Genomic DNA, 24,854 nt, shown 5'->3' on the forward strand with positions numbered 1-24,854 from the left:
TGTAGGGGGGTGTTTCTCCACTGAGGTCTCTGGAGTTGCACCCATTTAGGGTGTGGGGGATTTGTGGCAGTAATGCAGGATGGAGCTTGTGCCCTGAATGGGTCAGACATGGCAGCTAATTAGAATGAGTCTCCCTGCTTTATGTGCTTTGGGGGAGGGGGGTATCCCTTCCTCCAAGGGATAGCGAACAAGGAAGCTGGGAGGAACAACATGATTACTAAACACCCAGCGCTCGCTGGGATGAGAGGCAGCAAGCCAGTGACAGGGAATCCCTGCGCTGTGAAAGCTGCGTAATCTGCCAAGCAGGGTCCTCTGGAATGTTCACAACCCCTTGAAGCTGCCTACCGAATCTGTGGCTTTGGGTACGTCTACACTGCGCAAAAAAAAAAAAAAAAAAAAAAAAAAAAAAAACCACCCACACCCTGCGGCAACAAGTGTCATAGCCCAGCTCAGCCAACATGGGCTTGTGCTGCGGGGCTAATAGCAGGGTAGATGTGGCTCGGGCTGGAGCTTGGGCTCTATGACCCCCTCCCCTTGCTGGGTTTCAGAGCCCAGGCTTTAGCCCAAGTGGGAATGTCTGCACTGCTGTTCTTAGCCCCATAGCGTGAGCCAGAGCCAGCTTGGAGACTCACCGCCACAGGGGTTTTCACAGTGAAGATGCACCTTTAACTCCTTGCTTTGGAGCATGAACCCCTCCTGCTTTCTCCCCAAACTGACATTTCGGTTGAGGGCTCCTGAAAATGCCAGACCCAGCTGAGGTTCTACCCGCTCTAACATGCCCCCCGGTTCTGCCTTGTAACACCTGCTGCTATTGCAGCCCTGAGCTTTGGCTGGCACCAAGGAGAGCTGCCGGTGCAGTGAGCCAGGAACATCTACCCGCCTCTAGCGAGGGCGCATCCTTCCAGTCATCAGTGACCTGCAGCCTCTTACTGTTCTTGACGCGCATTCAACAGCGGTGAGAACTGTGGGCTCCATCTCCATTCAGCCAGGAGCCTGGGCTCATTCCCCTGTGGTGGCTTAGCTGCTGTTACCCATGCCTTCAGACTAGGCTGTGTTGCTCTGCCTGGGGATGTAGGCTGAAACCCTTCAGACACTCCAGTTTGCACCCCCACGTACATAGACACCCAGGAGCCTGCCTGTTGAGCTGGGCTCAGTCTGCTGTCCACCAAGACCTCTGGAGAACTCCTCATGTGCAGGGGGTCTCCTGGCGTAAAGCTGCCCTACCCTTGGCAGAAGGAGGGGGCCATCCATGGGCAGGACCGAGCGGGGACAGGGTGGAGCAACTCTGACCTGGGTCACCGTAGAGCAGACCTGAACTGGAGCCTCTCTCTGCCTGACAAAGCAGAGATTCGAGAGCATGTCGGGTTCCGCTGGCTTCTCATTCCATTTCTGGTCCAGCATAACGGCCAGGCCCGAAAATTAAGGCCTGGCTACTGGCCATGAAGACATCAGCCTCTAGGCAGCTTCTGTCTCCAAAGGCTCGCTTGATGGGATGCTGTGGTTGGCGGAGCCCACGGTGGCATTCTGGGGGTACTGGGGCTTTGGGGCAGGCTGGTCTCGCTTACCTCACTGAGCCTACGCCCGTGACTTTGTCAAGCGTGGTGCAAACCCACCCTCAAGCAATAACGAAGACTACAGAGAATGACCCATTACTGCTCTGTGAGGAGGGGCCGGAAAAGTAATTTCCGGCAACAGCACAAACTGAACTGCAGGATGGTCCAGAGTAGAGTTCGTATTCAGTGAACTCTTGGTAATGGGAGCATCACAAATGGCACTGGTACCTTAAGGCCGCCCCCGTCTGTTTCCTGAGGAAGGCTGAGATCCACCCAGCGGAGTTCCTTGTCTCTGCTGCACTGATCACTGGCAATAACTAGAACAAAAGGTGGCCCAGCAGCAGCAATGGGCATAACTGACTTCGAGAGTCAGCACGGCCCTTGGAAGTGCAGCTGTCTCGAGGGTGGCCTGGTCTGCATCCAGCCGGGCCAGGCGCTAGCAAGCCAGCCTCCATCTTACAGGAGGGCGCAAAATGCCGGACTTTTATTTCTCCCGCCCTTCCCTCCCCCCCACACACTTTAATTGTTCTCATAAATAGTCTGTGTGCAGCCACTGGAAACCCTTCTGGGCACAGGTGCCTCTCCAAGGAAGAAGGCCACATGTTGTCTCTTGTGTATCCTCTTTGGAAAGCTTCCAGAAAAGCAAAGCCAACTGTCTGATGCTGCAACCACACTTCAACCGCGCGCGGCTAGGGCTGAGAAGCCAAGACACAGCAGTCGGGGGTTGTGACTGTAGCAATCAACGCTTGATACGGAGCTTTGCATCTCCAAAGTGCTTTGCAAATAGCTCCAGTATGGTAGGTGAATATATTACCCTGTTTACATGTGGGGAAACAGAGGCACACAGCTGAACTCATTTGCCTGAGGCCGTGGTGTGAGTTGATGGCAGAACTGGGGATTGGAAATCAGGTCTCCCGCACCCAGGCCTGTGCTTCAGCCATTCTATGTAGGAATTACATTGGTAGAGCGGGGAGCGGGGGGTTTGGTTTGTTTTTTAAGTAGCTTCAGTGCAGCGACTTTATAGCGTGATCTTTATCATGAATTGGTCTGCACTTCCTGTCGTTGTGTCTCAGTGCTGGGCAAATAAAGGAAACGAAAAATCTACTTCACACAGACACCTCCTCCAACCCCTCCTAAGAACACAGGTGTAACCCCTTATACCCTGGAAATCCTAATGTAATTCCCAGCAAAGGCTTGTAGGCCTGCAATTGAAGAGTTGCTACAGAACACCACCTAGTGACTAGACTAGTTATTAGACTTTAGCCTACACCTTGGTGGGTGGGGGTGGTGTTTTTGGTTTTTTGGGGGGGAGAGGGGAGGGAGAGGATTGAAAACCAGTCCTATAACAGCATGTCTAATGGATGATTCGCTTTCCTGTTCTAAAGGACAAGGTGCTTATACATTGTTCAGTCACGAGGAGTTTGGGAGGAATTAAGATCTTAATGCTTGTCACAGTCTGTGTGTCTTTCCATTGAAGGTCAGAGAGGCTTGTTGATTTCTGTATGTACTGAGTCGTGCAGCTGATTTCCCCCCACTCTCCCCCCCCCGTGCGCAGCCCCCACAGCTTGGCTGTGTGAATAAAACATTGTGAGAATTGCTAGCAAAGCTTGCAACCAGGCAGACCTTGATCCAAACTCCTCCAGCTCTGGAGAGTGAATGAAATCTCTATTTGGAGTTGTAACAGGGTGGCATGCCCTTGGGCAGGAGAGCCTGGGGCCTAGCTGTCCCTGATCACCGAGTGAGCCCCACCTGGGGCAGTAAGATCAGGAAACTGGTGAAGGGCTCCTGCAGAGAGACCAAGGGAGCTGTGACAGAAAGGAGGCTCCTGGATGGGAGCTGATCTTGGCGGTTTGGGGGCCGAGAGGCCAGTGCCGGAGGGCTGAGCTCTAGCTGGGAAGATCAGACAGGGACAGAAGAAGAGCTCTGGTGGTGAAGTCTGGAATCTTGTGCAGCAGTGGACTTTCTTTTGGGGCCCTGAGGACGTTAAGAAGTCTCTGTTAAACTGGCTCCAGGCAGGGGTGGTGCTGACCCAGAGAGAAGTTGGTCACAGTTCTGGGGCAGCCCTGAAAGGCAGGGTGGGAACAGAAGCAGGTGTCAGCAGAGGCATCCCGACTGCAAACAGGCCTTCAGGAAGTGGCCCACCCATTACAGGATTCCATGTAGCAAAAATGTCTCCCGCAAAGGGGGAAGAGAAACTCCATTGTTGTCCACGTCTCTTTCCCTGTCTGCGTCCAGTAATCTGCTTAGTCTGCTGACAAATGGGGTTCTACTGCTAAACTGACTGGCAGCTGTCTTGTAGCCCATTTCTTGTATCAACAAATTAGCTAGCTCTGTTCTGGGTTTTGGCTCTGGCTTCCTAGTATAAGTTACCTGCAGAACATACAGCTTCAGTGAGTTGGTAGCAGGTTCCTCTTGCTGTGCTGCCAATCGCGTGTACCTGTAAACAGCAAGAATGAAGAGGGTTTTACAAAATTGTTGTCTATTGCTGGAGATTAAATAGGTAGTAAGTATAACAGTATCGCTTATCTGCCCTTAACTGCAATTTATCAACTGCTGATGAACTAGGTTGGAATCTAGAAATGAGAACTGTGCACAGAGCATTGCAGTTGGCTTGTAAATTTTAAAAGGCAGGATTGGCTGATGGCTTTAGCCATGCCAAGCTAATCTTGGCTCTTTGCCGCTTGTTTCTCCAGATTGCTCTTTCAGGAGTGCTCCTACAGTCGGTTACAATGCCATTAATGTGGTCCAAAGACGTTCACGCGAGTTGCTGCACGGTCACTGGAGTTAAAGTAACAGTGGGCTTGGAAAAGGGGCAGCACATGCTGAAGTGGAGAACTTGATGCCAAATAAAATGAAGTCTCTGGTACAAAATCTAAACCCTTCTCCCAATGCCTGATCAAATCCGAGTGTCTTCAATACCCATAACTGTTAAGGCAAACCACCAGACCGGCAATTATCTCATGTCACAGTCTCTTAAAGTCTGTTCACGTCACAAAAGATGGATGTGGGACCCAGAAACCAGAGGTGCTGGAACTGAGGGTGCTGCCGCATCCCCTGGCTGGAAGTGGCTTCCATTTATATATGGGGTACTTTAATGGCTCTCAGCGCCCCTGCCAGGAGCCCATCCAGCTCTTTAGGTGAGGGCCTGCGGTGTAAGTGCCAGGTAGAACGGAGGGAGGGGAGACTGCCTGCCGTGCTAAAAGCACAAGGATCATGTCTAGGATCTGCAGTCTATCTAGGCCTGACGATTGCATTACAGGCCTTGTTCACTGTATGATCCTTGCACTTGGTTGTGGAACAAATCCAATCAACTGCACTGAAGTCTTTTCAAGCTGATATTTGTGAGATCTCAGCCATGTCCTCTAAAAACCAGGACCAAAACTGTAGGGTCTAGAAGTCTGAAACTGTACTCTGCCTTTAACCCTAATGGGGCTCAGGAGTTCCAGCTTTGGCCCATCACTGATGAGAGCCAGAGACTGCAAAGCAACCTGCCTGAAGGAGGGGGAGTTTGGTCTTATCTAGGTAAATGGGCTCCGTGAGGGTGAGCAGCATGTGGAGAAGATTACGATTATACTGGCTTGATACCACCAAAACTTCCCCCAAGCCCAGGACAACCAGCACCATCCTGGCCTTGTTCACATGCATCTCCTTCCTGGGTCCCACACCCAGTCACCTGTGGCCAACCAGTAGCTATAGACCTTGCTCCTCTGACCACTGCACTGGCTGCCCCCAGGACCCTGCCCCATATCTCCCCTGTTGCTAGTGTTTAGACAGGTAAATGGATCTTGGCCTATTCCATGCACTGAGTGAGTGCTTCAGCTGTGGTGAGAAGAATGCTTTGTGGGGATGAGTCCTGGACACGTGCTCTCAGCTGGCAGTCTGTCTTCTCGGAGAAGCCTGGTGCTAATGCACTGATATCCCGTTTCAGGCTCAGTGCCCGGGATGCCTCCAGATTATCTCATTTGCCTTTTGCTCTGTCTTTTTTGCAGGGGTTCTGACAGCTGGCGAGCACACCTTTCCCTTCCAGTTCCTGGTGCCAGGTATGGTGGGGATACTGACTGCTTGGGAGGCTCAGGGTTGTGAAAACGTAGTGACGCTAGTGTTTCCGGGAGACACTTCTCTCCTCTGCCTTATACGGTAAAAAGCGCATGCTGGCCAAGTGGGGAAAGGACCTTTGTTGTCAAGCCTCTAAGACCTTGGCTCAGCTAGGAGAAGGGGGGAGTGATTCAGAGCTGGCTAATGGGATTTTTAAACATGACTTTAATACCTATTGGAGACACTGGTGGGAGCCCAGAGTTAACCACAAACAGCTAGTGATTCTTGACGGTATTAAAGCACGTCCGTGCCAGGTGCAAAGTCACATTTTAAGGTCGTATCCACTGATATGTTTTCAAACCAGAGCTGTTCTCCTGGTCTAGTCCGGGCCTAAGAGCATGTTAAGCATTGGAGAGCGCTGGCAGTAAGAGCACAAACCTTTATTCAAGAGAGACCCTCAGGGCTGCCTCTCAATGCACAGCTGGAGTTGGTCTTAAATTGAGCCTGGCTTTTTAGAAGAGCAACTTTGCTGCATAAATCTGGCCCTTCAAGGAATTATCCTTCTGGAGGCTGTCTGCATTAGAGAATCTCAGGGAAACGCATCTCACTGGGAGCTGTTGTGCTGATGGGAGCCCTAACTTGTGTCTCCACGGGCCAAATTCAGACCCCTACACCCCTGCTGGTGAGAGCGATGATGGAAGCTGCACCGTAGTCATGCCTCTTGACCACACGGCTGGCTAACCCGAAAAGGACCTAGGCAGTTCTTCTTTGCCTAGTGCAGATGAGGCTCTGGGAACCTCTGGTACCTCTACAGCCATATTAACTAAACCACACAGTAGTAAAACTAGCTTGAAGCTGCTGGAGTCTGCCTGCATTAGCAACCCCACCTCCTCACCAGCGCTGGTGGGAACTCTGTATTGTAAACTTCTCCAGAGCAGAGTGGGAGGATGATTGTCAGCTCCTGGGGGCAGGGACCGTCTCTGTTCACTGTTTTGTACAGCACCTAGCACAGTGAGGCCGGGTCTGTGACTGGAGCTCCTGGCACTACCATAGCACAAATAAGAGGAGTTAGTTCCGTCCCTGCTTCTCCATACACCATGGCTGCATGGCCCAGGTTGCCCCTTCAGTAAAAAGGAAGCTGCAGTAGTCCTGATGGACCAAATCTGGTCCCTGATTCTTCATGCACAGGCTCAAATGCACTTGGGAGACCCTAACTCCCAAATAGTTGCAAGGTTCTGCCTCTCCTCTTGCTTTGAGCCACAGGAAAGTGTTTCAGGCTCTGTGGGTAAGGCCGAGCTCCCCTTTCGATGGCTTGAGGCGTTCTCTTTTTGACTGCCTTCTCCCTTATGAATCTAGCATCAGCCCCCACGTCGTTTGAAGGCCCTTTTGGGAAGGTGGTCCATCAGGTCAAAGCCGTGATTGATACACCCCGATTTGCCAAGGACCACAAGTGCAACAAGGTCTTCTACATTCTCTGCCCACTCAACCTGAATGACATCCCTGACATTGAGGTAAGAGAGCAGCAGTGGGGAGGGCAAGAAGCTCTTGCACCCTTGAGCGTCTCCCACTGGAATAAAGGAGAAGCCAAGCGTCCCTCTCCCCCATCCAGTGTCACCCTGCGAAGTCAGGGCAGTAGCTCGGAGGAGAGGGTCGCTCATGGAGCGCACTGCATGGAATGAGATTAGCACGTTGCCACCCGAAGCACTGCAGGGCCTCGTTGGTCTGGGCTGTAAATCCATGGGCGTGTTCCACCGCCGTTTCCACTAGCGCCAGGGGTGCAAGTAGGATTCATTTCTTACCGGTATGCCGCACCAGTTAAAGGTGGGGGGGTCGGGAGGGAATGTGTCCTCCCCTAGCCTGGGACCCCCTCCCCATGATCCATCCCATGTTACCTGTGGGGGGAGTGCTCCCAGTGGGTGGACCCAGCACAGCTGCTGTGTGGGATGCCAAGAGAAGAGGAACAATAGCCGGCCCAGTCGCACCTGCTTTGGGAATCGCCAGCAGAAGAGCTTCAAACCAGCTCCCTCTGACCGCAGAGAATATATTTATTTCAGACCTGCTGGCAACTGAGTCCACGCCGGCAGCTCCTCCGGCACAGCTGTATGCCCTAGCCACGCCCCCAGCCCTGTCTCCAGCAGGGCTGCTGTACAGACCCTGGACAGGAGACACGGGCACGCAGCTGCATGGAATCCTAGAAGAACCGGGTGGCCCCACATTCTGCTCCTCCTGTGTCTTTTCAGTACGCCATACTGACTATAAATAGCTTACAGCAGACCAGACCAGACCACCCTACTTGCCCCACTGACTAGTGCAGTCCCCTTCATGCGTGGGCTGCAGAGATCAGCATGAGAACTACCCTTTTTCTAGGTGATCCCACTGGGTGCAGGCCTGGGGGAGTGTGTAACCAGCCCCAGTCTAGGGGTTGTTGTAATGACCCTTTGGGTCTAATGACACCATCTGGCTTTTGCCAGCCTGGAGTCTTTTCTGATGAATAGACCCTTGTTCTGGGGTGGCTGTGACTGCTGCTGTGAAGGGAATTGGGCACTGGCCCTTGATGAGATCACTGTAAGCACGTATGGGAAAAGCAGCTGCTTTGTGCGTGTTTACCTGTGGTTTGCAGCAGCCCTCTGGGGACGAGTGAAGTCTGCCCTACTCTGGAAGATGATCTGTGGGGTATAGTAGCTCATAGCGTTGTATTTGTCCACATGTGGGAGATGTGGCCTCCACCTGGAGGCGCGCTCAGCCTTATTCAAACTGCATAGAATACCAAGCTTGTTGGACGACGAGGTGTTTCGGATTTGGCAGGGGGAACCCAAACCCTCATTCCCTTTGACCATTTTTTCTGCAAACTCCCTCTTGAGCCCCCGCATCTGACCTTCCGCTGTCCTCCCACAGCAACCCAACACCACGTCCATCACCAAGAAGTTCAACTACAAGCTGGTGAAGAGTGGAAATATTGTCTTAACCGCCACCTCGGACCTCAAAGGTTATATCGTGGGGCAGGCGATCCAGCTGCGCACCGACATTGAGAACAAGTCTGGCCGGGACACTGGCACCGTGGTGGCCAGCCTCCTCCAGGTAAGAGACATCAGCAGGGACTGGGACCGATGCTGGGCTGGCTTGGATGGAGCCACATCCAGACAGATGCTGAGAGCAGTGTCTCAAGACCTGCTTTCCCTCCTAGGCGCAATGATAATATAAATGGGGGTCTGCTAAACTTGAAATCCTTGTGCATCTCCCTTCCCAGGTGCGTAGTAGGTGGTGATGGGAGGAGGTTACGTGGAAACCAAACCCTTAGAGGGGATGCAGAATTAACTAACTTGGGCATGGGGTGGGAGGAGAGACGCTCCCATGAATGCAATCCAGGTGTAACTCAGTGAGCGGGCAGAGGGCAGGTTGCAGATCCTCACCCCACTCCATGCCTACTCCACTGAGTCTCTTGCAGCACCAGCCAGAGAGCCTTGCTGCTTCAGCTCAAGCTGTAGCAGTCCATGCTTTCAGCTCTGGAGTCCTTGATTTAATCTCCAGGGTGTCTGCCAAGATGGCAACTGTCACATAATTGATACAGGGCAGAAACTCCATGTTGCTGTCTGTCACGCCAGACCTCTGCTTACTCTCACTCAGCAACGCTTAAAGGGTTTCTAGTTCTTGGCAGCTCTGAGCAATGCTGGAAGCCCAGTGAAACGGACCCTGTAGAAATTGTTCTGCTTAATCCCATCTTCGCTCTTCTCTATAGAAGGTCGCTTATAAATCCAAGCGCTGGATTTATGACTTGAGGACCATTGCTGAGGTGGAGGGCTCGGGGGTGAAGGCCTGGAAGCACGCGGAATGGAAGGAGCAGATCCTTGTCCCTGCACTGCCGCAGTCCATGCTGCAAGGCTGCAGCCTCATACATGTCGACTACTATATCCAGGTAGATACTGCCCTGCCCTGTCCCTTCCTTACAGCAGAACATCCGTGAGGGCTGCCAGTGGGCTGGGCCAGGGCTGCCAGGGTCCTGGGGGAGGGTGGAGCCAGGGGAGTTTCTGCCTGGGGAAAGAAGCTCTCCAAACAAGACTGCGCTCCAGGGAGTAAACACCACCTGGTCTGGAGGAGACACCCATGTGGTAGGACTTGCCTGTCAGGCTGCTCAGCAGATGTGTGTCTGCAGCTCCCTGGGTTACAGAGCTCCAGTCTGCTTCCCGGTTTTGGTGCGGGGCAATACTACAATCCCTACCCACAGATGCACGGTTTTACATAGGCTTGTTGCTGAAAAATGCTAACGGAGCAGTCCCAACCTCGGCAAGTCTGGGGTTAGCCAGCTAGAGATTGGAATAAAAGTGATGCTTCTGGCCAAGCTTTCAGCAGAGCTCTACCCACTGGGTCCTGAGTACTTGGAAATTTGGCCCTGAGCTCTCTCAAAAACCTGGTTAAGACACCAAACAAGACCATGTGGGTGCTGCAGCATGAGACTGGGGACCTCCCAGTAACTTGCTACCTCTCTGGCACATTTGGGCCTAGAACTGTAGCTGTCCTGTTAATCTCTGCTCAGTGGCTGGAATTGCCTGTGTTTGGAGCAACTGGGCCTTTGGCAGAATCTGGATTGACTGACTTGGATGCCTCTCGTTTTCTCCTCTCCCCAGGTTTCCCTGAAGTCGCCAGAGGTTTCAGTCACTCTTCCTATTTACATCGGCAACATCGCTGTGAACAGGGTTCCTCTGACCCCGGCTAGGTCGGTCCAGCACATTCCATCCATTGTGGTCCCGTCCGCCCCACCAGAAGAGGAGGAAGCTGCCAGTGGCTATCACCCAATGGACAATGTTTCAATCCCCACCAAGAGCCATTCCCAACTTCAGAGGTTCAGCTACGCTCCAGGACTGAGCCTCCAGGACCTAAGGCTGGACTCAGACCAGACTGCCTCCCCAAACCACCCCACACTTTGCTTGGCAACAGGAGCGACAGTCCCGTACTATGCTGAGGGGACAGTGGTTCCGGTTCCCACCGCCAGCTCTCTCATCTTGCCTCCGGAGTACAGCACGTGGGGTTACCCCAATGGTGAGCGCTCCCTCCTGGAGCTCTGAAAGAGCTGCTGTCTAGGTTGTGAGGGGAAATCAATCCAGTGGCTGTTGGGAGTGTAGACTTGTCCCTTACCCCACTGCTGCCAGAGCAGTGGTTGAACCCCTGTCGTGTGGTAGTGGTTCTTTCCATGGCTGCTGAGCCAGGCCAGGACGTGAGGAGAGCCATGTAGGAGGAGACCAGGCCATATGGTCTGTTAGTCAGAAAAGCCACAGGGTCTCTGTGTCCAGTAGCCTCCGTAAAGGATTCCCCCTTTATAGCCATGACAGTCATGTCACATGTCTACTATGAGGGAGGTGACCTACCCACAGCCAACATTATCTTGGGGTTAGCTGTGGAAGTGGAGAAGATCTTTGCAAAAGATGGTATTGGTCCAACAGGATGGTGTAAATGTCTGGGCCCGTGCTGATGCTGTTGGCAACAGAACTGGAAAAGCAACTTTTAACAGGAGTCTTTCCTTTGTGAATGGGCATTTGGTCTGGCTCAAAGAGGGGAAGCTCTACATGTGTGATGAGATGGTCCAGCATGTAAGAATTTGGGAACTCCTTTATACATGAGGAGAAAATCCATGGAACCCTGCCTATCCCAGAACTGCCCCTCTAGGGTCTGTGAGAGAACAGGCTTAGACCAAACCAATATCCTAATGCAATAAGAACACCCTTAGCACTCAGGGTAAAAACTGAGGCACTAGGTGTTGTCTTGGCTCTGTAACTGGCCCAAACTGTTTCTTTGAGGCCAAACATCAGCAAACAAGGGATGGATGAATTGCAAGGGGAGTGAGAGGATGCTGATGGATGGGGAGGGGGTGAGATCTAGGGTTAGTAACCTAACTGCTGCATAGGTAAGCAAAACCATCACTACTACTTAGAGTTCTAGTCCCTATGTATATTGCACACGCGGGTACGCACGCATGCCATGCACCTGAGACTGGAGATTTCTAACCAGTAGTGTCTGTCGGTTGGGCTGCGGAGATGCCCTCCTCGTGCTCCGAACTGAGGGAATAAGAGTTGGTGCAGACGGAGACCTCACCAGTTTCTTCTTACCACTGCATAGCCCGAGTTGGAATCTTCTGTGTCCATGGATACCTCCGTGTTTCGTCTTCAGAACCTGTAAATGTGCTGTACGTAGTCTTGGTGTTCGTTTGTCTTGTAGTAGTAAGCTTAGCTTGAGAACTGTCTCTCTATCCCCGTTCCTTCCCCGTGAGCATCAAACAACGGTGCTGCCTTTGTTGCCAGGAAAAGGATCGATTAAGTGCAGCATCTGTCACTCCGCTCCTTCCAGCCCCCGCCTTCCGAAACTTGTGAGGAGGGAGATCATCTGAGAAAACACCTTACGGAGACGGTTGAGACCTCAGTCAGATACAGGCCAGGGAGACTCCCTCCTCCCTCACACTCCGTACATCGACTTCTACCAATGAGAAACAACCCTCCAAGCACGAGCTCCAGAGTTGCAAAACCCAAATAGTCATCAGCGAGGGCTGCTCATGAGAGTAAGGGGCACTCTCATGAGTACAAGGACCGAAGTCTTTCCAGGTCTGCTCCCTCCCTGACTCGGTCCAAGTCAAGTGAATCCTCGTGCCCAGATCCTAAGGCTTTAGCCAGCTTAAGCCCTCTGATCATGAGGGTAAGGCATGAAGATGAAAGGATCTGCCATTTCTGACATCTCCAGTTGATAAGCCTAAGGATTGGCACACCAAGACCATCTCAGTTCCCAGTTAGACTCTTTGATGGTACCGACCCATTCCTGGACTAGGGACATACCAGATCTGCTAGTCCCAACTGTAGAAACACCTCCTACTTCAAGACAAACCAAAACTGACACCTCCCTATAGGACAGTGTTCTCCTCCAAACATTTTACACCTAAGATTACTTTTTGAATTTAAGGGCAACCCAGGATCTACCCCGCCCTGCTTGCTCTCCCTCCCCCCCCTTCCTTCCCCCTGCCGCAGTCACTTTCACTGGGGTGGGGGGTGGGCTCTGGTCTGGGGCTGAGGGCTTCACAGTGTGTGAGGGGGCTCTGGTTGAGCCTGGGGCAGGGGGTTTGGGTGCAGGAGGGGGTGAGGTGTGCAAGCTCTGGGAGGGAGTTTGAGTGCAGGAGGGGGCTCCAGGCTGGGGCAGAGGGTTGGGGTGCAGGAGCGGGCTCAGGGCTGGGGATTGGGGTGCGGCAGTTACCTCGGGCAGCTCCCAGTTGGCAGCGCAGTGAGGCTAAGGCAGGCTCCCGGAAGGGGCCAACATGCCTCTGTTACTAGCATGGGGCTGGGGCAGGCAGGGAGCCTGCCTTAGCAGCAGCCCCATTGCACCACCAGAGATCCTCTAGGATCGACTGGTTGGTGACCACTGCTGTAGGATATCTTCACCCTCCCCTTCTTTCAGGGCTTGAGACATTTTGACACTGGAGGAGGAAACCTTGAGGAAATGGAAATGCTCCCCACTCCCATCTGTAGGCAGGAGCTTTACCCACCAGAGCAGACAGCTCTGCTGGCTGAATAGGAGCCAGCTTTCTCTCCCGATGGGTTGGAAGCTCCAGATGAACCATCATCCCCACGTAGGGAGGTGAGTTCAGACAGACTCAAAGATCTGGAGTCCATCCTCCACCCAGATACGATTATCCAAGGGACTGATGGTCTGTGATTCCTTGGGATCCCCCGCAACTGGTCAGCCCTTCATATTGGACCTGTTAGGGTCTATGGGATCCCTACTTTAGACACCTTTGATCCATCCATGAGTCCCATTGACCCTCTTCTACACTACACCAACCAGCTCCATTGTAGTAAGAGGGAGAAGAATTTCAAGCCAGATCTGGAGCGACCAATGGGTGTTTCCTCACCTTCACCAAATGAGGCAATTTGTCCCTTCTTCCCTATCCCTGCGTAATGGCCACAGGCAATATCAGGAGCTCCTGCAGAGAGTGGTGAATGAACTTCAGGTTTCACTTGAGGATGTCCAAGATACTCAGCATACAGTCTTTTACATCTTGTAGCCTTCTGTTCCCAACCAAGTAGCCTCCCAGTAAATGAGGGCATCCTGGAACCAGACAGGGTAGTGTGGCATTCTCCAGTCTCCTGTGCACCACCCCAAAAAGGGGCAAGAGGTGATATTTTTGTACCAGCCAGGGAGTGGAGTTTTTCCACACACACAGCACTCAACTCCCTGGCAATACAAGACGCCTCCGAGATCTAGCCTGCAGTGTCCCAAAGCAGCACCTGTGGACAAGGGCTCGAAATGGCTTGATCTTCTAGGAAGGAAGGTATTATCTTCTAACAGCCTTCAGTTTCATATTGCTAACTACCAGGCTCTGTTGGCAAAATGATTTCAACAGTTACTGGGAGTTTGTCCCTGTAGTCCAAAATTTTCCTCAAGAATTTCAAGACTTCATTGAGGATGGCAAATTGGTGGTGAAAACACCAAACAAGTTGCCGTGGATGCTGCTAACATGGCATCTAATGGGTTGGAGACAGGAATACTCATGAGGCAGGAGTCTTGGCTACACTCCTCCCAAGTTTCTCTGGGAGGTTCAGAATGTCCTAGAGAACTTGCCCATCGAGTCTAATCTGTCTAGTGTGAAGTCTGAGTCTCTAGGACAATCCTCTGCCCCCCAGGCATTTACACCCCTGCCCCAAAGAGAAAGCACAAATGTATGAGCCGAAACTGCCTCCTCCACCATTCCACCACCAGCGCCCTTTCAAACCACCATGCAAACGTCTGAGGATACAAAGACGTAAGTATTTATCTCCCTGTGCCATAACTGCAAATCCTCCAGCCACATCCACCACTCAGGGATTACTTTTTGACGGGATGATCAAGAACCTCCTATCCCTACTGATGCCATCCACTTCTGCCCTCTGGACCTTGGGTGGCCACCCCGTCCTCTTTGCCCACAATTGGGTGGTTATCACAACAGACCAGTGGATATTAGAAATCGCCCACTGCAGCTACTCTGTAGAATTCCTCTCCCCTTCCTGGTTCCTCTTTGGGGACCACTCCATGAGGAGATTCTCCATCCAACAAGGGGCCATAAAACAAGTGCCACCTCACCAACAAGGGAAAGGTTTCTACTCCCCATATTCCATCGTTCCCAAGGAAAAGGAGGATGGAGACCTGTTCTCGACCTTCAGCAATTAAATGTTTTTATTGGCAAATCAAAATGCCAAACGGTTAAACTGGCATAAATAATCCCCTTCCTGGTGGAGGGAATGTAGTTTGCAGCTCTCGGCATGAAAGACTCTCTCTCACATTCACGTGGACATTAACCTGGAGCTCCATTCATAACATTAGGCCTTGTCTGCAGATGCAGCTAAGGGCAGAGGGGGCAGCAGTATTAGACCTCTATACCAACTGCATCCTTGCATCTCCCCCCCCCACCCCCCACCTCCTACCTCTACCTGACTTGAATACAGTTTACCAATCACCCATGCATGGAATACACATAGGAACGTACACTTTAAGAAGAAATGGAGGCTACTTACCTGTGACTGGAGGGTTCTTCGAGATATGTGGTCCTTATCTGTACTCCACTACCCACCCTGCCTCCCCTCTGCTGTGGATTGTATCTGATCAGTAGAAATAAAGGAACTGGGGAGGTGTTGATCTGCACCTTCTCTTATCCCCTGGGTTCGGAGCAGGAGGAGGACAACTGCAAGCACAGACTAACGGACGCTCTTGCTCAAGTTCTCCAATCTCAGGCACATGGTATGCTTGTGCACGTACGAGTTGAACGCAGATAGGGACCACCTGTAAAACGGAGTATTTTCCCACTTGTAAAACTGAGTGTTAATCCCTACCAGACCAGGGAGTTGTGAAGCTTATCATTTTAAAGAGCTCTGAAGGACTATGTAAGTGCCTGTGTTGGTGGCCGTCCACCTAATTGAAAGTACTTTTTTTCTTGCAAGAACAAATTATAGGGGTATGAGTGTCTTTCAGTAGCTACAGACTGTCCTTTACCGCCTCGCAAGCGATCAGTTCGTGTACTTCCAGGTCAGACGGCAGGGCTGGGGGCTGCTTCTCTGGTGTTCTGTGGTCCACAAAGTCATTCCTAGCTCCTCTGCCCTCTGGTTCATGCCCTGAAAGGAGCAGAATGGCAAATTGTCCACAAACAGTCACTCACTCAATTGTGCGTCTCTCTTTATGGGCTCTAGTCCCGTAAAGTCTGAGATGGTGGGGTTTTTTTGGCCATTGGCTTCAGAGGGATTTGTATCTGGCCCTAGCTGGAGGAGCAGAGTGGTGGGAGGGAAACCTTCAAAGTAAGCTGTACAATCTGACTCCTAAACTTTTTTTTTCCTCCCTCTCCCCGGTAGAGGCACCCCCTTCCTATGAACAAAGCTGCAGCAGCGCCAACTCCAGCCTCAGCAATGGCAACTAGCCCTGTGCTTGGAACCTTGACCGTGCTGTCCCCGAGGCACCATGGCTCCCCATCTGCTGCCAAGTCCGGTACCGCGCAAAGCATCTCTTATACTTGGGGCCACCGGCTACTCCTGGGCTGAGATTTTTAAGTCTTTCTTTTTTTATTTTAAAGAAATAGAGCGGTGAGAAGCAGTGTGGGGCATGGTGTACGTGGGGTGGGGAGGGGAATTGTACAGCCTCTTCACACCCGCTCTCCTGACGCACCGGGGCAGAGACGTTGCCTGCCCTCGGGATGCCTTGCACAATGATCTGTGTTCCCGTACTGTAATCAACACTTTATTTAGCACCTGTGATGCCTTATTGAAAATGCTACTGAATTGTTGTGTCTCTACTGTCTGCGATAGCAGGCTTGTGTGGATTCATTTGATATATTTTTTTGTGGTGGGTTTGAGTGCTTTTTCTAATCAGGACTGGGCTCAGCAGCCTTGGTCATCCTTCCATGTGGGCCTTTGGTATAGCTGACTTCCTCAAAGCCCTTCCTACCTGCTCTGCACCCCTACTTTACACCAAATCAATGGGGCAATGTCTGCCACCATAGGAGATCTCCAGAAGGCACAGCCACAGCACAAAGGGGTAAAAAGGGCCTACGGGGCAGGCTCTCTGCATTGCCATGCTGCAAAGTGACTGGCTAGCTTCCAACAGTTGCAAGCGAAAACACTGCCAGTACGTGATGAGACAAGGGGGCTCCTGTAGCGATGACCTTGATCTAGGCACTCATCAGGAACCCTAGCAGGATTCCTATTGGGGATAGTCCCGGGTGATGAGGGGAAGGAGAGAGTGATATACAATTTAATACCTTTCCATGGCACTTTTTGAAGCCAGTCTTTAGAGGTCTCCTGCAGGAATAGAATTGTCTATAAAAATCTGATAGGATTGTCTGAGCAACACCTGCAGCACCCTATTGGCTTCATCCCTTTTAAATTCTTAGGACTTTGGTTTAAAGGGGATAAGCTCTGCCATGCTAGCCAAATCAGCTGCCAGAACCGTCCCAGGCATTCGGTCTGCAAGTGGCTGATAGCTCCTGCTCTGGAGGCCGTAACCTCTTCGTTCCCACTCTTCACTGCTCTCAGCCAGCTGGAAACTGACAATCAAGCTTCAAACTTCCATCTAACACTACCTCTGAGTTCTCCCAAGGGGCTTCATGGGGAATCCCACCCTTTGAAATGACCCTAAAGCAGGAAATGCTCTCCCCGCAAAGAGCCTTGCTGTCCATCGGATGGAAGTGCCAGAAAGGCCCTTGGACTGTGACCTACTCCTGCTTCTCCCCACATCAAAGCTATCTGCAGCTCTACCCCCAAGCTTGTGCGGTCCTGGGGAAAAGGCTGATGTGCCATTGGAGTAGGGTTCCCTGGCTCGTAAGGAAAACTAGCTTTGCAAGCTGCAGTGCAAAACCAAACCAAATGAGCATGCTCCAGGGGCAGAGGTTAGGGGCAACATCTCCTCCAACAGTGGGCCTCTGACTGGGTATGTGTTTTGTTTTGTTTTGTTTTGTTTGCTTTGTTTTTTGAGGGTGCCCATCTTGACCTCGTACCAGTGTGATGATCAGAATTGCTGATCACCTGCAGCTGCATTTGACAGCGCTGGGTCCTGCAGACACTTTTCAGCTGTGAGTGCTGAACTCGAGATAAGGGGTCTCAAGCTGCACACCCCATAGCAGAAGCCAATTCTGAGAGCCGAAGCCTTTCTCTCATCCCCGCTTCCACCTGCCTCTACCTAGCCCAGGACCTGGCTGCTGGGGGACAGCTCTCCCTTTTCTGTGCAAATGTCATTAATTGTGTGGAACTGCTTTGGGGGAAGGGAGGATGGGGGGAAAAAACACCATTCCCTAGCAGCACTGGCTCTCTCTCTCTCTGCACCTATAGTTATAAAATGATTGTCCAGGTCCATAAATATATGAAATAGAAACTTGTTTTTAATGACTGAACTCATAACAAATAAAATTTTAATGCTGTATTTAATAAATTATTCTGAGAAAAATGGAGTGATTCTTGCAAAATGATCGTTTCTATATGTACACATGGCCCAGAACTCTGCACCTGCGATTTGGGATCACAGGGGATGTGTATGGCCCTTTAACTGCCATGAGAGGGAGGTTCTTTCACAGGGGTGGTTCTGCGTTTCCAGCAAGGGTCTGATGTTTGCAGACACATCTATTCATTCTGTAGCTACTCCCCCATCCCAAAATCATTAGGCTATGTGTCTTAATGGCTGAATCGCATTTCCTAATCACTAGTGAATTGCCTGCTGTTAAAGCTACCCTGTAATGGGGTAGAGTCTGATCCTCAGGTGCTGAGTTCCCTCAACTCCCATTGGCTTGGATCAGCCGGGGGGTAGCTGCTAGATTAGTTCACTACCTCTATTATGTGCCTTGCTGTGCTGAGAACGTACAGTTCATCAAAATGGCCAGCAGGTGCTGTCTGATCACTGGTGTGGTCTGAGCTCTCTGCAATTTAGTATGCAGGCTTGATGCAAGCTAGGGAATTAGAGAAGGAAAATCATCTCCAGGAAACAGGAGGATGGAAATGGAATAGCCAAGACTTGGGAGAAAAGGTTGGCGCCTAATCAGTTTGTGCCCACTTCTTGGCACAACACTCCTAGAAAGTACATTTTAAAAACAAACAAACCCATGAACCATTGGTTGTAGACATGCTGCAGCCCTCCACCTGCATCATCTCCGAGAAAAGCAGAACTTTAAAGAAAAGCTAGAGCCAGGAAATTCTTTATTATCCACACACACAAGGCAGTGATGCCTGGGCTGTGGACGTGAGCACGTAAGTGGCATGGCCCTTTTAAGAAGGTTTTGATGACACTAGTAATATCACCAAGGCGCGGGAGGGAAATTAAGAGCCACTTACTGCTGCTTTCCCAGTTTTGAAGGATGGCTCAGACTCATGAACCAGATACAAGCTCTCCAGTCATGCCTGTCTGCTTCCATGCTGAAGGGGCTGGTGCTGCTCCCTGTAAATATTCATGGGATGCCCCAGGACCAAGCTCACTTATAAAGAGAGGAAAGTTCATCTCTCTCCCACCCCACTTTCTTGTCAGTCTTGTATGTTCTCACCTGAATCTGACTGCTGCCCAGGGCCTGGCCCCACCTGCTCCCTGCAATGAGATGCTACCTCCTCCCTAAAAGCAGTTTTCTCCTGAAACATGCCACAGTTCTAGCTCTGTTTATTCAGTGAATATTGGCAGCTGCCAGGAGCCTCACATTTCATCCACCTAAGCTGCTACCGCTTTCCCGCACCCACTTGGCTGTTGCTCATGTTCCTCCTTTAAAGCCTAATCCAAATCCCATTGGAGTCAATTATCTAGATCATGATAGCATCTTGGAGTCCCTGCTGTGGAGCAGGTTTTGTGCTAGGTGCTGTACAAACCACAAAAAGACCCTGGAAAGAAACCTATAGGCTTGAATGGGTTTTGGATCAACCTGTGTTTTGGGCATGCCCCAGGTCTCTACCGAGCTGTGGGTTTGGAAGAAGGTGGTATGAGCTGCCTCCACCCAGGGCTTTGCTTCTGAGCCCAAATCCCTGTGTAGCAGGACTGTGTTTTCTGAACAGAAGAACCCAGTGTGAGTCCCAGGGGACTTTCCTTGGTCGGAGGAGGGGGGGATATGCAAAGCTAAAGGGCTGCTGTGACCCAAGATAGTAGCAAACAGCGTGCTGCATAGATGTGGGGGCGCTGCTTCGCTCACCAGGCTAGCGTCTACGTTGGCAGAGCTGTTTGCGGTGGGTGAGCTACGTGCCATGCTGTGGAACTGCCATGCAGCCCCTTTGCGCTCAGTGGTGTTGAAATGTCACGGGGCTGACGGAGCAGAGTCTGACGGGGCGCCTTGGGAGAGGAAAAGTGGGCTGGGGCTGAGGGAGGATAGCCAGTTTCCCTACACAGAGGGGTGGTGGTGAAGGGCTTTCCCACAGTGCCTTCCTCTCTGGCCACAGAGGGAAAGGGAGGTGTTCTCTGCCTATGAAGCTCCTTTGCTGGTGCTCAGTGGGCTCTTCCTGCCTCCTGCTTCTAGCTGAGCCGTGAGATTGAACTGTGGTGCCAGAGCCCCTGCAGAATTGAGCGCCAGCTGGGCCCTCCTGCTTACTCAGCCAGCACTTGTCCTCCTAGTTTTCCCTTTTAAATAATGCACGCGCCTCCTGCCTGTGAGCATCTGGCATAGGCTTCCAGCCCGTGCAGGTGCCAGAGGCCTGCTTTGCCCGACACAGCATGTCTTGCTTGGGCCTTCGTCTCACTTGGCTTCTCCCATGCTCCAGCGTGCTGGAGCTTGCTTGCCCCAACTAGTTCCCCTAGAACGTTATGTTGGTTTAAAAGCCCCATGGCCTGAAATGTCAGGAGCAGACTGGTGTGCTGCAGGCCGTGGCCCCTGGCTGAGCAGTGTCTCCATCCGCAAGCTGCGCTGTGGGGGTGCTGCGGAATCTGGTCTGCTGCCAGGAAAATCCGACGCCTCTCGATGCATCATGATGGAAGCCTTTGCTCGGCAGGGTGCCCCGGTTGAGCAGCAGCAAGCTGACTGTCAAAGAATTGGCAGGTAACCTGGGTGAGACTCCCCATGAGTGCTTGCTCCAGTTTATAACTGCTTAGGGCCTAGTCCTGGTCCACTGGAGCTAGGGTTGCCAACTTCGGTTGGCTGAATTCCTGGAGGTTTCATCACATGACATTCTCTTTAATTAAAAGTTAATCTTTAATTCCTGGAGACTGCAGGATAATCCTGGAGGGTTGGCAACCCTAACTGGAGCCCGCTAGCAAAGCTGCCATTGAAGTCACTGGGAGCCTGTTTGGATCATAAGTTTCCACTGGATGACACCCTAACCTAGTTTAGCATTTTCTAAAGTAGCATCAAGGTTCATAGGAATTGCCAGACTGGATCATGGTCCATCCAGTCCAATATTTTGTCTCCAAGAGATGCTCAAGAAGAAGGTGAAAGATACCCTGCAGTCCACATGTGTGGGATAACCCTGACCCCAGGGAAAGCATTCTCCTGACTCCCAATAGGGTTGGCTCATGCCAAGAAGCAGGAGGACTTGTATCCCTTTCAAGATTCTTGTTTGTTTAATCTTTACTGTTAGAACTCTGGGCGTTTATGTGGATAACGAGAATATCCAATCTCCAATCCCTTTTGGAATCCTACCAAAGTCATAGCCACAATATCCCTTGGCAGTGAGTTCCACAGGGTAAATGAGCATTTGTGTGGAAAACGTATATTTCCTTTTATCCATTTTGAATTCATTCTTCAATTTGTTCTATTGTGGAAAGAGTGAACGGAAGATCTACCACCTCTATCCCATTCATTAGTTACTTTTATCTTGTACCCTTTTATTTGTCTCCTTTCTAATTAGTCCCAATCCTTTCAATCGCTTTCCATTCTGACAGCTTTATCCAGGCCCTTGGTCATCTTCCGCTCCGGTCTCTGAACTCCATAACTGAGCCAGGGAAGGATTGTTCCTTGCTCATTGCTGTTTCTGGGCAGAGAATGGCACCCTCGTGCATTGTGATTCATTTAAATTCCTAGAGCAAACTTCTTAAGTAACTCTTCTATTTTAAATAGAGAGGGTAGGGGGTGTTAGTGATTTTTTTTTTGCAAGCTAATCGTTTCTATATTATGCATTTATTGGAGAATACCAAAAATAGCTCCTCTCTGTCCTTTTTATTTGCTGCCTCCTTTGTCTTTTTTTGTTTGTTCTCGTCCTGCCGTCCCATTGTGGAGCCTCCATCTTTCCGGCTCTTTCAATGTTGTGTGTGTTCTACTAAACACTGTTTTGGCACCTGTCACTTTATTCTGTGTGTGAGGGAAAAATTTCGGGGGCGGGGGGGTGTCCTTGTCTCACAGATCAGTTTTCTCCTCCTTGATTGAGCAATTTTGGTTATTCACCATGTGCGTGCTTCCAAATGCATTTAGAACTGCCCTGCTTTCCGCCTCTCCCCTTTGTCTGTTCAAACTGTAATCTTGCTTGCTTGACGGCTGGCTGTCGCCAGTTGGATTTTTAACCTTATCTCTTGGTCTTAAACTATTAGGGAAATCGTGCACGCAAATAATCTGATCTTTTCCCCTTTAATTTGGGGGTGTGTGGATTTTGCTTCTCCTGCTCCCCCTGCCCTGTACCCTTTATTTCTTGGCACTGCATTTTAAAAAAGCTTTTTATTGTACTGAACTTTCAGTAGTTTTGTACATTTAAATATATTCTGTTAGTGACTGGGGAGAGGGGAAGCTCCCTGAACCTCCAGAATAATCTAGAATATATGGGGTGTTTTTAAGGGGCTGTATTTTAAAATACCTCTCTGTTAGGATGGAGAAAACGTTGGAATCACCCTCCCCATCTCCCCCCAGAAATCTAGTAGAAACACTCCTGTGTCCTTTGTTACAGCAATTCTCATGGTTTTAATGCTTCATTGACCTTTTTACTCTTTATAGGATTCTATACAACAGAATTTCTGATGGTTGTGTACTGCTTTGCACTTTGGCACATTTATTACGTAGTTTAAAAAAAAAAGAATTAAAATAAATGAACGACGTTTCACACGCCCACCACAGCGTTTTTGTCTCGGGGTTTTTTTTTTTCATAGATACTTTGAAACATAGATAGTTTTTAAACTACCAAATGTAACGATCATTCCAATTCTAGGTGTAAATATAATTCTTGGGTTTTGTAAGACTGTGTGTTGGCTCAAGGTCAATGTGCCCATTGAATTTCCCACCTGCCTTCTGCCAGTGGGGGTTGCGCACCATATGTAAAATGCTATAGAACAGTGGTGCAAATTCCAATACGCTCCATTAGAATCCCTCAGCTGGGGTCTGCTGCTTCCTACAGAAGACCCACTAGCATCAATAACGGATTGACCTGCTCGACCTTCTATCTTACAACTCGAGCTAGTTGGAATGGGAAAATCTGGAGTGGTGGGGAGATGGGAGATTGAGCCGACCTGAAACACCATGGGTTGATTTTGATTATTATTATTTATTTATTTTATTTTTCCATTTTTTTGATTTGACAGAAAATTCTTGGGGGGGGTGGGGAGGGGAATTTGGTTTCAGTTTCTCTCAAAGCAGATTTTGCCCAAAGGTACAACCAATGGGCTGGATATTAAATGCCCAGCACCAGTGTTGGTCTAGCTACTGATCTTACTTTGCCTGTCACTCGAAATATTAGAGAGTTACCAACCTAGCCTTGGGCCCGATTGCCAGGGCCTGGCACAGCTGCTTCACTTTCAGCTTCCTCAACAGTCAAAAATGCGTTCTTCTATGGGAGCGGCATGGTCCAGTGCACAGGGCTCTAGACTAGGGCTTGGATCATGACTGGGGCATGGGCTGTCATGCCTAGTGGTCAGAACAGCTGGCAGTTAGAGACCAGGATCAGTGCTGAGGCTCAGAGCCAGAATCAGGAGTCTGAGCCAAAGGACAGAGCTGAAGACAAAGGTCAGAGCCAGGAACTGAGCAGGGCTGGGAATAAGGCAGGCACAGGACCAATCACAGTTGTGGGCATAAGCATTGAGCGGCCGATGACCTACTGGTGCTGCTGGGCTTAAGAGTATGACCAGTCAAGTGGGTCAGCCCATCAAGGCGGTTCTGCTGTGGTCTATCTGGGCTCATTCGTCTGCCTAGAGATCGAAGGAGCTAGTCTGAGGCTCACCTGCAAGCCCTCGGTCCTGATAGCAGGAGACCGATGATCCTTATTTGCGGCCCTGCCAGAGACTCACTGGGTGACTTGCACGGGCCACTGCAGCCCATGCTTCCAGTCCTGACGTCTGTTTCTGGGTGGCCAGCTTCGAAGAACCAGGCCTGTGCTCACAGCTCCCACTGCCTTGGGAGTAACAGGTATGTCTCCATCCAAACAAGGCAAAGATATCAGTCTGCAAAACCAGTGACTGGGATTGTCCAAAGAAACCTATGTTTAAATTTAAAAACAAGTCAGTGGGAGCTGAACTAACTCTCTCAGGCTCCTAGGCAATTGCCAGCCACAAATGTTTTACTTCATGGCTTGTGCATTTAGCAGGGGAGGGGGAAAGAAGCAGCTATAAATTGTAATATGTGGAAAACATCTGCAACACTGTACAGCAACTTTAAGGGTACAGCATCTTTCATGCACATCATCCTTCACAAGCATAATCATACTTTGCCCTCCCATAACCTTTTCAGCCAAGGATTATTAAACTTCCCAAAGCCACGGTATGATAGGCAGGTATCTGTGACAGAGGTGGACCTGTAATAATGTTCTGAACATTGAGATGTATCATTTTTATGAACACAGTATGTGACTGGAAAATTTATTGGTCTATTTTAATTTTGTGTATGACTATATTGAGCTAATGCGTATTGGATAGTAGTGGAAGGTTCATTGTATGCCTATAATGCTCAAATTTAATGGGGGTCTGTGCCTGAAGGCAACAGCCAGGCATACACAACAGGGCAAGCTGTTAGCTTCATGTAGGGTTGTCACCCATCTGGTTTTCATCCAGATGGTCCGGTTTTCGGCTATTGTGTCCAGGTGCCATTTGACAATCCTGGATGTCTGTGTCTTCTCTTTTTTTAATTGGGGGGAGGGGGGTGAAGAGGTGGAGCAGAAACAGGGCCTTGGGAAAAGAGGTGGGTCCTGGAGGGAAGAGGTGGGGAAGGGGCGGGGCCTGGAGGGAAGAGGTGGGGAAGGGGGCAGGACCTAGGGGTCTGGTTACCAGCCATTAGAAAGGTGGCAACCCAAGCTTGATGGGTCCTGTCGCCTGTCTCCAATAAGTTGCAAACCTTGTTTTACCAGAGCTGGGAGTTGCAAGATCAAAGGGCAGTTGAAGAGAAGCTTGATTCATGACCAGGGGAGTGAGCTG

At 50.6% G+C, this 24,854-nt stretch overlaps 1 protein-coding gene and 1 long non-coding RNA gene across 2 annotated transcripts in view; both read left to right on the forward strand.

Moving 5' to 3' along the window:
- ARRDC1 (arrestin domain containing 1) overlaps nucleotides 1-18,020 on the forward strand; it is a 68,024-nt gene extending 50,004 nt beyond the window's left edge. The window contains exons 3-8 of the mRNA XM_037879470.2: nucleotides 5,543-5,593; nucleotides 6,945-7,099; nucleotides 8,484-8,666; nucleotides 9,325-9,501; nucleotides 10,211-10,622; nucleotides 15,938-18,020. Coding sequence (XP_037735398.1) covers nucleotides 5,543-5,593; nucleotides 6,945-7,099; nucleotides 8,484-8,666; nucleotides 9,325-9,501; nucleotides 10,211-10,622; nucleotides 15,938-16,002 — 1,043 coding nt within the window. The 3' untranslated portion in view covers nucleotides 16,003-18,020. The remainder of the gene's footprint in view (nucleotides 1-5,542; nucleotides 5,594-6,944; nucleotides 7,100-8,483; nucleotides 8,667-9,324; nucleotides 9,502-10,210; nucleotides 10,623-15,937) is intronic.
- On the forward strand, nucleotides 10,629-13,381 carry LOC122463108. Its single transcript, XR_006286117.1, has 2 exons — nucleotides 10,629-11,763; nucleotides 13,017-13,381. It is a non-coding gene; the product is annotated as an uncharacterized LOC122463108 (long non-coding RNA).
- Nucleotides 18,021-24,854: the final 6,834 nt, after the last annotated feature.

The sequence above is a fragment of the Chelonia mydas genome, chromosome 16 (assembly GCF_015237465.2).
Source record: "Chelonia mydas isolate rCheMyd1 chromosome 16, rCheMyd1.pri.v2, whole genome shotgun sequence".
Taxonomy (NCBI): Eukaryota; Metazoa; Chordata; order Testudines; family Cheloniidae; genus Chelonia; species Chelonia mydas.